The sequence below is a fragment of the Amphiura filiformis genome, chromosome 17 (genome assembly GCF_039555335.1).
Source record: "Amphiura filiformis chromosome 17, Afil_fr2py, whole genome shotgun sequence".
Lineage (NCBI taxonomy): Eukaryota > Metazoa > Echinodermata > Ophiuroidea > Amphilepidida > Amphiuridae > Amphiura > Amphiura filiformis.
In genome coordinates, this window is record NC_092644.1 from 34397540 (window position 1) to 34411544 (window position 14005).

Here is a 14005-nt window from a genome sequence, read left to right on the forward strand (position 1 = left end):
ACACAAATAACGTAATGTATGTGTTTTGCATCAAAACAAAATAATCGTAATAAATCCTTATGAGAAAATTGAAACTCGCATTAATTTCAGTGTCTAACAAGCATTTGTGACAGGTTGTTGATAGGTTAATTAGTAAAAGTGGTTAATGGTGAATCCAAAGGAACACATCAGGGATCAATACAAGAGGATACCTTGAATATGAACAACTGGAAAGAAAAGGGCAAGGTACACCAACTTGATGTGGGGAAACAAATAAAATACAGACTAGACAGTATGCAGGGGGACAAAAACAGCAAAAGTAGGCAAATTTCGATAGCCAAACAGTACCAATTCCAAGGCCCACAGAGGTACTAAACCTGCAAAAACAACAACAACAACAGACACGATAAACCAAACAACCAATGTAGGCAAAACAAAAAACAGGCAACGTTCGATTGCCAAACATTGCCCAATTCCAGAGCCCACAGAAGTGTCAGGAAAACAGTACAAAAGTACACTGGAAGTGATGAAAATCACTGTGCACAAAGCAGACAAACAAAAAAGCAAACAGACAAAACAAATCCAAACAGACAGGTTAATTAGTAATTCTCATTTATTTAGAAATCATAGAAATGAGAACATTTTCATAGTTTTGTCCAATTCTCATCGCTTTGAAAGAATTCTCATTTTACATTTCCACTTGTGTTCCTTAAGGTCACTTTTTGTCGGAAGGGTGAACATGAACACAGGGAAATGCGAGTCTTTATCTCAACGTATATTTATAATTGTTTTTTGTATTCTCAAACAGCAACCTTTCAAGATGTCACATAATAGCAAGTTGCGTGTTTGTTTTTTTAAATTATTTTGATTTGCTTTGATTTATTTGAAATCAATATGTTATTACTCCGTACATACAGACCCCGAGTTTACAAGCTGAACCATAATCGCAAAGACTTGAAAAGCTTTGAAATTGTATCCATTATGGTATCCAAGTGATTATCGGGGTGTCAGATGCAAACATACTATCTTGGGTGCTTTCGTATCCAGGTAACAACAATTTGTCAAGGTCAAATTGATTCAATATAGAACTTAATGCGACTCAATAGGTATTGTCGCATTTGATGTATTACTGAGGTAACGAAACATATCCTACATAGCAAAAACTATTATTTTCTGATTGATCGTGGAAAGGCCAATAATTTGGGCCCATTTTCAACAAAATCGGAGCATTTTTAAATTTTGCTCCATGTGGTGCCAAAATTAGACATGATGTCACAATGTTACCTTTTTGCTCATAACTCCATAACCGTACATCGCAGATAGATCAAGCTACACATTTTCTAACCAAGTCCGAGCTATTTTGAACTTGACCTCTGTGTAAAGTTCAACGACCTTTCCCACCAAAGATGGGTGCTGTGGAAATTCCTCCTATAATGATAAACGCTATAAGTACCCTATCTCTGCAAAATACTGCAAATTTAACATAATTTGCACAATTGTTACGGAAATTTATTGGATTATAACAATAATAATATCAGCAGTAGATAGCTACTTCATCGACACCATTGTTGTACACATGACTAAACATAAAAGGTGGCGAGTACAAGCAACACTTGGCTTAGCGCCGTGGCTTAGCGGTTAAAGCGCCTGTCTAGTAAACAGGAGATCCCTGGTTCGAATCCGGCGGTGCCTTCTTTTTCATTTTTTTATCTTATCTCAATTAAAATTCTTTCTTTCTTTCTTTCTTTCTTTCTTTCTTTCTTTCTTTCTTTCTTTCTTTCTTTCTTTCTTTCTTTCTTTCTTTCTTTCTTTCTTTCTTTCTTTCTTTCTTTCTTTCTTTCTTTCTTTATTTATTTATTTTGCTAAATTGGCTTGTCAACAAAAAATCATTTTTATAACACCTGTGTAAATATCCGTACATTTTATTTATTTATTTATATATTTTGCTAAATTGGCTTGTCAACAAGCCGTAGTATTGTTTATAAAAGTATATACCTACTGGAATAGGAGACTTTACTTTCAGTTTCACGCCATATAGGCGACCGTCAGACGATAAGATGGAGAAATTAAGGCTGAACCACCATCATTTATGAATGGGCGAATATACATTCCATGGTGTCAACAGCAAAACTATTCCAGAGTCTGACTCTCTTGAAGAGTCATTAATTTCATGACTCCGTCGACGACTCTGAATGTAGAGTCAATTGACTCCACAGGTAGAGTCGACTGTCTTGTGACAGTCAGGTGACTCCTTTTGAGAGTTAGTGCTAGTTTACTCCACTTTGAGAGTCACTTGACTCCATTCTGACTATCAGTGGGACTTTTCCTTTGATTCTCATATCGGTATTGTAAAGTTAGAGTCTCACTAAAGACCTTTGATTTGATTCTCATATTTCTTCTACATATTTTGTTCCCATTTTTTATATTTACTGGTTAGCATGTGATTAGCAGAGTCTGTCCATACTAGCACTTCAAACAACACACAATTGAAAGAAGCTACGCAGGTTGTCAGCACTGCTGTTCCTCCCGTATTGTATTGTCAATTTTTCAGATGAAAACAACACCATGAATACCTAGTGATAATTAGATTATAGACTTACCCTTCACCTTAAGCTCTTTCTAAGTAATTACATTACGCGGGGATCACTGATAGAGTTTCGCCCTCCACAATCTGTTATTTTGCTCCATATCGTTTTTTGTGCTTGTGTTCCTTATGAGGAAATTGAAGCTCACATTAATTTCAGTGTCAAACAATCATTTGTGACAGGTTGTTGATAGGTTAATTAGTAAAATGGGTAATGGTAAATCAAAAGGACGAGGACACAAAACACATCAAGGATCAATAAATGATACAAGAGGATACCTTGAATATGAACAACTGGAAAGAAAAAGGGCAAGGTACACCAACTTGATGTGGGGAAACAAGTAAAATAGAGACTAGACAGTATACAGGGGGACAAAAACAGCGAATGTAGGCATAAGAAGTAGGTAAAGTTCGATAAAAGTACCAATTCCAAGGCCCACAGAGGTGCTAAACCTGCAAAAAACAACAAGGATCAATGGGAATACAAACGTGCACTAGATCAAGTGATGAAAATCATTGTGCATAAACAGACACGATAAACCAAACAACCAATGTAGGCAAAAAAATAGGCAAAGTTCGATTGCCAAAAAACAGAGGTGTCAGGAAAACAGTACAAAAGTACACTGGAAGTAATGAAAATCACTGTGCACAAAGCAGACAAACAAAACCAAACAGACAAAATAAAGCAAACAGACAGGTTAATTAGTATTTCTCATTTATTTAAATGAGAACATTTCATAGAAATGAGAACATTTTCATAGTTTTGTCCATTCTCATCGCTTTGAAAAAAATTTCATTTTACATTTCCACTTGCGTTCCTTAAGGTCACTTTTTGTCGGAAGGGTGAACACAGGGAAATGCGAGGGTTTATCTCAACGTATATTTATAATTATTTTTGTATCCTCAAACAGCAACCTTTCAAGATGTCACATAATAGCAAGTTGCGCGTTTGTTTTTTACATTTGATTTGCTTTGATTTATTTGAAATCAATATGTTATTACTCTATACCAGAGAAGATGTAATAAAGAGGAGGGTCAACAGAATTATATCCTTGAGATAATCCCGTAGGTAATCCTGTCGCATCTATTCATAGTCCTTTATTCTCAAGTAGTTAAACATCCACTTGAAATATCCTATGATGTTATATGTGTGACCGCCCATGGTTGACCGATTTTCACTTCAGAATTGGAAATATTTCCAATGTTTCTATAGAGAATTTGTTGAAAAGTATGAAACGCGTGTGTTAAGGACCTGCTGCTTGGATGGAATACCACATGTGGATAATACAAGAAAGAAATCGAGTGCTGTAAAATTTTCCCCAAATCCGCCCTTTTTTTTGTAAATATATACATTTCTAAAGAAGAAATTTTTAGGATTTTTTAGAGAGGTGACGATTGTTGATCATTTCTATTTTATTATTTTATGTATTTTCCTGTCATTTCCTGCAAACCTAATAAAGATATTCTGATAATTGAAAACATTCTTTATCATAAATAATAGAGGCTGAAAGTGGCAACAAGCAGCAAAAATTATAATTTGCCATGGAACTTCAGTCATATTTTATCCGAAATCTGACAAGATGACAGGGTCTGCATGCATGGTGTGCATGGCATGATGACATGCACACACTGACCTATCCCTAAAAGCAGTTAGCTGCAACTTGTATCACACCCATCCCGGGTTCAAACCCCATTGTGGTATTCTATTGTAAAGCAGCTAAATAGGGTGATTCATCATTTACTTTGAATGAGCGGTCTCACACATATTTTGTTTGAGGATAGCTTGTTCAACCTCCTCTTTATTACATCTTCTCTGTCTATACATACAGGCCCCGAGTTTACAAGCTGAACCATAATCGCAAAGACTTGAAAAGCTTTGAAATTGTATCCATTATGGTATCCAAGTGATTATCGGGGTGTCAGATGCAAACATACTATCTTGGGTGCTTTCGTATCCAGGTAACAACAATTGGTCAAGGTCAAATTGATTCAATATAGAACTCAATGCGACAAGGTATTGTCGCATTTGATGTATTACTGAGGTAACGAAACATCATACATAGCAAAAACTATTATTTTCTGATTGATCGTGGAAAGGCCAATAATTTGGGCCCATTTTCAACAAAATCGGAGCATTTTTAAATTTTGCTCCATGTGGTGCCAAAATTAGACATGATGTCACAATGTTACCTTTTTGCTCATAACTCCATAACCGTACATCGCAGATAGGTCAAACTACACATTTTCTAACCAAGTCCGAGCTATTTTGAACTTGACCTCTGTGTAAAGTTCAACGACCTTTCCCACTAAATATGGGTGCTCCTCCACAGCATATAATGATAAACGCTATAAGTACCATATCTCTGCAAAATACTGCAAATTTAACATAATTTGCACAATTGTTACGGAAATTTATTGGATTATAACAATAATAATATCAGCAGTAGATAGCTACTTCATCGACACCATTGTACACATGACTAAACATAATAGGTGGCGAGTACAAGCAACACTTGGCGCCGTGGCTTAGCGGTTAAAGCGCCTGTCTAGTAAACAGGAGATCCCTGGTTCGAATCCTGGCGGTGCCTTCTTTTTTCATTTTTTTTATCTTATCTCAATTAAAATTCTTTCTTTCTTTCTTTCTTTCTTTCTTTCTTTCTTTATTTTGCTAAATTGGCTTGTCAACAAAAAAACCTCATTTTTATAACACCTGTGTAAATATCCGCACATTTAGTCCGGCTGTCAGTGGGTATGACGTTGTTTTGGTGCATCATGCAGTTATTGTTAACTACATGTATGCACACAACACAGGGGCACTCGCAATAGGCAATTGAACCCTACTGGTGGCGCTGTGTTGTAGCTATAGAGGATGAACTAGTTAGCATCATAATATCAAAAAGTATAAAAGCTATGATTTTAGTACTTGCTCTATGTTTCAATTACTTATTCTTTTCCAAATATCTGAATCTTCAATCCGGTACAAGCTTTAATAATGGGGGAACATACATTTTTATTAAAAAGAAATCCTACCATCTATCCAAACTCGCCGTGTTATTCCAATGCACATTTTGCTTCACCGGGCAGCCCTGGCTTGGTCATATTTGGAAGATTGGTGTCATAAAACCGTCATAGGTACAAATTTAGTACTTTCTGTCAATCAAGTATGGCTTATTCTCTACATGTTGATCTTTAAATAATTGGCATAGACCTTATAATAACGGTGGTCCGCCTTGATGAGTAAATAACAGCAAACAGCTGCCTTTCAGTGAAAAATGCCCCAAAACTCGGTCAGCGGAGCTCCGCTCGTACATGTCAATAGCGTCATTATCGATTGGATTAGTCGTCCGTAGCGGACAATTCGGTCGCTCATTGGATTAATATTATCAGGTGGTAATAAATTTGCACTGGACAAAAGATTACTACATGTATATAATGGTTTAGTACTGCATATATCGGTTTAATCTTCAATAAGCCGGTTTATGGCTGGAAAGGTCACGGTGAATTAGTCGTGGACGTGACTGCACTATGGTCCGTAGTATTGTTTTTGATGGATATTGCTTCTCAAGATCACCAACTACAAAAACAAGTTTACTGCAAGACTCTGTTTCTAGAGTAGCCCAGTCTCCATTTTGAGAGTCACCCTGACTACATTACTGGATCACTCTGACAGTTCGGAATTAGCACAAAATAATGATACACATAGCTGTACATCAAGATAAAAGTATATACCTACTGGAATAGGAGACTTTACTTTCAGTTTCACGCCATATAGGCGATCGTCAGACGACAAGATGAAGAAATTCAGGCTGAACCACCATCATTTAGGAATGGGCGAATGTACATTCCATGGTATCAACAGCAAAACTATTCCAGAGTCTGACTCTCTTGGAGAGTCATTAATTTCTTGACTCCGTCGACGACTCTGAATATATAGTCAATTGACTCCACAGGTAGAGTCGACTGTCTTGTGACAGTCAGGTGACTCCTTTTGAGAGTTAGTGCTAGTTTACTCCACTTTGAGAGTCACTTGACTCCATTCTGACTATCAGTGGGACTTTTCCTTTGATTCTCATATTGGTATTGTAAAGGCCCGGTCACACTATGACGAATAGGGGTGAACGGCAAGCGACGTTAAGTTGCGAATTGCAATTTTGAATTTACCGTCACTCATCGTGTGTTGCCGTTAGTTGTCGTTGACGAATCCGTTAGCGACCGCAGACGGCCGAAATTATTCGTCGCGTTCGTCGGCAAATTTTCAACATGTTGAAAATTTTGTGACGGCAAAAGTAGTAGTTGTGATTACGTTCAGATTTCGTTGGAGACCGCAACCCTCATTTCTTTGACGTTTCCATGCCGTACGAAGCCGTCTTTAGTCGTTCTGAGGTCGTCACAATTTCATTGGTAGTCGTTGTCAACGACAATCGACGAAAAAACAACGGCAAGTAACGTCACATCTCGAACACTGACGACACATTGTGGCAAGTAACGAAATTGTAACGATCTTGGTGCGACAGTGACTTACGAATTTTGGCCGGAGGGTGACGGATGTTGACTTTTGATGGCGGGTCGATTGCGAGTACCTGCGGCATTGAAACGGTGGTCTGCGATGGGTTACGATTTTTAAACGATGCATCGTTTATGGTCCACGATTTTAACCTTTTTTGTGCGATTTTTGACATTTTTTGACGTTATTGATTTCAATAGACTGTCCGGCACGATGCAATTTTGAAGTTCATATAAAAAGAAATATCAATAATAATCAAAAAAATTAATATTTTTTATTTTTTATTGATGTTAATATTTTTGATTATTATTCATATTGATATTTTATTATTATTGATATTGATGTTAATATTTTTGATTATCATTGATATAGATATTAATAATTTGGATTATTATTGATATTGATTTTAATATTTTTGATTATTGTTGATATCGGTATTAATATTTTTGATTATCATTGATATTTTTGAGTGGATGATCAGAACGTTGTGAAGAGTGGAAACGCCAAAGTGGACTATACGACCCGCACACACACACAGGCTTTGATGTCGGCCGCTGAGTCACGTCATCATCGCCGCAATCCACCGTCAGCTGCCGTTCCTTGCCGCAAGCAAATCCGCTGCCAGCCGTCCGACCTCGTTGCTTGTTGTCGGGCTCCGTCGAGACATCGTCACTCGCCGCCTAGACAACGTCCGATTTTGGGCGCAAGTCTCCGTTTCCTAACGCAGCCTTTCGTCCCTTGCCGTCGTGTTGTCGCTGAAGGTCGTTCCCACTCGTCAGCGAATCTTTTTTTCCCTCTTTTTGCCGTCGCTTTGCCGTCAACATTTTGTGATTTTCACGTTCGTCAACTTTCGTTGCTTATCGTCCGTCATAGTGTGACCGGGCCTTAAAGTTTGAGTCTCACTAACGACATTTGATTCGATTCTCATATTTCTTCTACATATTTTGTTTCCGTCTTTCATATTCACTGCTTAGCATGTGATTGGCAGCGTCTGTCCATACTAGCACTTCAAACAACACACAATTGAAAGAAGCTGCGCAGATTGTCAGCACTGCTGTTCCTCCCTTATTGTATTGTCAAATTTTCAGATGAAAACAACACCATGAATAATTGGATTATAGACTTATCCTTCAGCTTAAGCTGCTTCTAAGTACTTACAAAGATTATGCGGGGATCACTGATAGAGCTTTATCCTCCTCAATCCGTTATTTTGCTCCATATCGTTTTTGTGCTTGTGTCCGCGTTCCATATCCGAGGAGTGATATCGATATTGAATATTCCAAGGGAAAATCACATGTACTTTTTATATGGATTTTCCTGCAGTCAACGATGTCCGTATTCAGAGAGACTTACGGATTTGCATTTCATTAAACTTGAGGATGTTTAAGTGTCAAAGACTGGTGTTTGGGTTCAAGACATAACGGGTGCACTATTCTAAAGGCTCTTGCACCAACCTGCCATAACTATCTCTCTAATTATGTCTTTATGTAAATATGCAAAATCACTTATTGTTTCAAGTCTGAATGTTGATTTATTTACTTAAACATACGAAGATGAATATACTGGTGTATAATAGCCATTAGAAACTTTCTTCAAACTGGTACACGGCTTCATACCCCCCGTGTATCCCCGTGATTTCCAGTTGCACGGGACCGAGACCGAGCAGGTCCATTTCGACGGGCTAGATTTATCGAGCTCGAGGATCCTTCTTGAAGGACTATATAGTTGCACGATGTATCCTCTATCAAAAAATGCCTTAAGGGATGGGGTATGAACGTTTGGACAGTATTTATTGTGGGACATGAGAGCACACCAGACATATCGAATTGCATTCTGAATACGAAGAATGTCCTTCTGATATCAAATAATTTTGATTTTTTGAAATTCGCAATGTAATACACATTTTATGGCAAATGATTAAAAATTGATATTTTTGATATTTAACAGTACTCGAAGTGTATGTAGGTGGGATGAAAAGCCGATGATCTTTTGAAAATGTTGACCTTTTATATTGAAGATATGGATTTTTTCCCCAAAACACCAAAAAAAATTAGGTCTTTTTGGGAAAAAAATCCATATCTTCAATATGAAAGGTCAAAATTTTCAATTGACCGTCGGCTTTTCCTCCCAGCTACATATACTTTAAGAATATGTCATTAGATTTATAAAGTTTACTTCGAGGACTGTTATATATCAAAATGTGAAAAATATCAAATTTTAATAATTTGTCATAAAATTTGTATTATATCGTAATTTCAAAAATGAAAATTATTTGATATCAGAAAGACATTCTTCGTATTCAGAATGCAATTCGATATGTCTGATGTGCTCTCATGTCCCACAAAATATACTGTCGAAACACTCAAAACGCTCATTCCAGATCCCTTAAGGGTACACGATGTATTATTGGTAAATCAATATATTATTGAAAAATAACTCTTTGATGTTTTGCAAAAGTTCGTTCTACAAATTATATACTTTAAAAACTTGCTTGATTCATTGCTGTAAACGAGTTATGTACGTTTTACAAAATTGTGTGTTGCAGCCCTCTTTACAAAATAATTCAAGAACCACAGGACCTACAAAAGTATATCTGTGATATTTGAATTCTTCTTCACGCTCGCTATGAAATGATCAATGCAATTTTTACCAAAATAGCTCACTACCATTCGCAAGATGCTGTAAACTACAAAATCGCAACAGTTTAAAATAGTTTTCCCCCTCCATTTTGTTTCCTATTATTTCCAGTCACACATAACATTTTATGTCTTTTATTTTTTATTTCAGTATCGATCTACTCCATCGCAATTGGTGCAACAGTCTTTACTTGTTTAATCTTCTTTGGTATGCTTGCAGCATTCTTCAGATACAAGTAAGGATAAATGTGACGCAATCTGCATGTTCCAAAGCCAAAGAAGGCAATTAAAACAGTGCGTTATTACCATCATTAACTTGTCCAGTAACCAATCATGCTATATATGACTGATTTTAATCAGTCATAACAGTCCTCACACCCGTCCTGTCTGCACCATACTTAAAAAAAAGTATGGGCTTTTAAAATGCATTTTCTTATGTGTTTCACTAGTATTCTTTCCCCCTACTTTTGCCTGTTTCTTAATTTTCATAATTACCACGCGCCTGTACCCTTGTTGGAAAGAGGAACAAATTATGAGTTGCCGACAATGCACTTGAGTAAATAATTTAGTTTGCATATTTACTTTTTAAAATACATAATTGTTCCGATTATCACAATGCATTGTCACTTAAATATACCATTCACACTTGATATTGTATTTAACATGTCTGAGATTGTTCCTGCCTACTTTATAGTAATAGGGATTTGTGTTTTTTCTGGGCTATTTGACTGCTTACACAATAAGCTTTTTGGCTCAGATCCAATTCACTGGGTCCTGGCTGCTATATTCCAAGATGAGTAGGCCTATACACTATTTGTGAGTGCGAGCTACTGCAGGTGGGGCTGACTTTCAGATGGCCTCACCTGGCCTCACTCATATTACAAATGGGTTATATCGTGAGGTCGGCCGCACTATTGTGAGGCTGACTTGTGTCTTGACTCCTTCCTTTGAGATCATATGGGCAGATCTGACCTTCACAAATTGCCAAATTAGAGCTATCCAACAATGATTATAAATCACCCCTTCCCCACGATCACTATCTTTGGCGTAATTCCTGTGTTATAAGTGATTTTACATTTTATAACTAAATGAATTTCTATTTTCAGGCGAATGGTAGCCGACGTAGAGGCGCAGAAAACGGCGTGGAAAATAAAGTGGGATGATCTGACATTTTCGTCGACAACTCGGAGTCTTGCTAAGAGTTATGCGACCATGTCACTGTCTGAGTCGACTCCGTATCTACGATCTACATCGGGGGGTTCAGATAAATCTTATGTAAGTTTATAAGAAGATGATGTGAAGGTGATGTCAGAGGCGGATCCAGAGGGGCCGGTCCAGCCCTCCTCTAAAAAAGTAAAACCAAATTTTTGACGCTTACGCGCGCACATTGAAAAAATAAAGCCATTTCAATCCTGATAATGGGCTACCCGCGCACATCGTCCCAATAAAGCCTTCTTTGAAGCTCGAGGATCTATGTATTGTATGATGCAACTGTAATTCTTTTCGTCTGTGCCCCCTCCCCCACCAAAAAAGCTGGCTACGCCCCTGACACAAACTTTAGGAAGCGGTGAGCGAGTATAAAAACGCCTGTTGATCAAACTTGGAATGAACTGCATTGATGCGTGCATGATGTAATCGTTAATTTCTTCTCATTCAGTCAACCGAATCAAATGAAATTTTCGTATGTGATGCACAATAAAATAGACTATGCGATGCATTTTAAATTTTTTGATTTTGATGTCTATTTCTCGACTTACACTTTGTTCACTTGGTAATTTTTTCCGGGACACCCTGTACATTCGTATATATATATATTATTTTTTGATCGTAACATACATACAGTAATCTTATGCCCACCTTGGCCCTTTTCTGTGCCAAGGATGATCGATTTTAGGTATGTTTATGTGAACCAGAACATGCAGAAGAAACACTAATTCAATTTTTACTTTACATCATTTATTTTAAATTGCGTTTTGGCCGGTGTCCACGACGGTGTGTTTAGTGTTACATGTGTATATTGATTATATGTACTATTTTAGGTAATCTTTTTTTCAACCGTATATACATTTTAATTTAAAAGCTCTTTCTGCTCCACGGTCCACAAAGGCTATTATTGAAATCGAATGTCATACAAGCTTCATCCAAATGACAGGCACCCATCAGTATTGGTGCATGTTTATAGTACTGCAGAATAATCAATTTTGGTGCAACAACTGAGCGCAAGGTTATACAAGTAACATAATTTGCATTATACTCTCCTTGGGGGTCACCATAGAAAAAGTTTCATCAAAATCACAGGAAATTTACTGTTTTGATAGATCAAACTATATATATAATTATTTTCATTTTTTTCTGATGACCACAGAAATATTTTGAAATGGGTTTTAACCAAATTTGAGCAACTTTGACCCCTGTATGACCTTGGGCTCAATTGATTCGCTAATCTGCAGTACTATTTTCGAGATATGGCGGACACAATAGGATGGCGCTGCACAAGTGGGTGAAGTATTTTGAATTTGCCGGGTTTTATCCAGATTAAAGACTGCCATCCTTTTGTGTACGCCATACTCCGAAAAGCCTTTTCGAGATATGGCGGACATAATAGGATGACGCTGCACGAAGTGGGTAAAGTCTTTTGAATTTGCCGGGTTTTACCCCAGATTGAAAACGGCCCTCCTTTTGTGCACGCCATACTTCGAAAAGGCTAATTGGATCCTCTTATAACATTCTAAAGGGTGATTCATACTCCATTATATATTTGACGTCTAATATTCAATGCAACAAGTACAGGGTGTAACAATAAAATGTGTACAATTGCATTTTGCCTTCTCAGGAAAAAACTAAAAGAGTTACGGCACAAGTGTAATATGCAATAGAATTAGTGATATCTTGGCTAAAAGAAGACGTTTAGTTGGTTTCTTTACTAGCTTGGGTTCCAAAGCTATGTCCGATTAATTAAATCGTCCAGAAAACGTGTTGGGCCACTTTTGCCATGTTAGCGTATATCAAGTTTGAACCGCGTTGATTGTGTTTATCGTGCATCGAACGTCAAAGAACTGACACTAAAGAATTATAAGTGGTGTTTCTTCATATAATTAACATGAACTTTCTTTCAAATCTATAAATGAAGTCATGAAATCTCTTTCAAATTATCTTATAAATAAAGTAATTTCTCATATCCCTGAGATATCATTGTTAAACTGAGAACAGTTTTTGCACCCATAAGTACAAAACAATAAATATTTGAAATTAAGTTCAGCTGGGCTTCTAGGTGTTCTGGGGCGACCACTATTGCCAGCATTTCTGTCAACAAATTTTACATACTTCTCATAGTTAATAGTTATATGTAATTGTATGCCTTGAAGGAAGACGTGAGTTTTGGAAAATGAACTATAAACAATCTGATGGTTTCTGCTTGACTCCATGTGCTACCGAATGTCACAACCATAAAAATGCGCTCTTCCAACGTGAATTGGGGTTGAAGATGTTGAGCTGCAGCCACGATTTCTAGTAAATGAGGTGTTATGTCAGTGCGTAGTTGTGACTTTCAAAAACTCAAGGAGATATTCTATTATGTAATCATTTCTACCACTTCGAATACCCCATTGTTTGAATTAACATATCATAAGAGCGCCGTCCAACTGGTCCATGGTTCAACTCTATTCAGTCACTTTTGTAACACTTAGACAAAAGTGGCCCAAACGGTTTTAAGACTAGGTTACATAATTGGCTATATCTTCACTTGTATACCTGCGATTTTATTGAAACAAAGCTTATCTGGTGGCTAAAGAAATTATCGTGATAGACATATTAATATCAAACCAAAAATTAGGCGGCATACTTGTGTCATTCTATTTTCAAAATTGTACAAATTTTATTGTTACACCCTGTATAAGCCACACGATATGTTGGTTGTTTTTATTTATATAGTATACATGTTTACTTATATTCACAGCCAAGCATTAATGTATTGGGAGGCGAATTCAGAGATACGGCATGTTCCATTGCACTTTACGAGGTAAGGTTAATAATATTTGCGTGTGTACGTACATTTGATGTCACTTAAGGGGTACTACACCCTGGCCAATTTTGTGCCCATTTTGCATTTTCTTAAAAATTATAGCGCATTGGTGACAAGTAAGATATGTATATTATAGGGCAAGGACTACAACTACTGCACTGAAGAGGCAATTTTTTTCTGCAGTGACGTTATTTCATGCTTCGGGTTAAATCGAAATGAATCGTTAAAAGTCCGGTCTGTCCGCACGCCTCTTTCACATCACTCATTTAGCACTAACAGTT

General features: G+C 37.0%; 1 protein-coding gene and 1 non-coding gene across 2 annotated transcripts in view; both read left to right on the forward strand.

The window, feature by feature from the left end:
• The window catches only part of LOC140137680 (atrial natriuretic peptide receptor 1-like), a 104751-nt gene that overhangs the window by 56448 nt on the left and 34298 nt on the right, over positions 1-14005 (forward strand). The window contains exons 7-9 of the mRNA XM_072159431.1: positions 9855-9939; positions 10810-10978; positions 13659-13721. Coding sequence (XP_072015532.1) covers positions 9855-9939; positions 10810-10978; positions 13659-13721 — 317 coding nt within the window. The remainder of the gene's footprint in view (positions 1-9854; positions 9940-10809; positions 10979-13658; positions 13722-14005) is intronic.
• Trnat-agu (transfer RNA threonine (anticodon AGU)) lies at positions 5079-5151 on the forward strand. Its single transcript has one exon. It is a non-coding gene; the product is annotated as a tRNA-Thr (tRNA).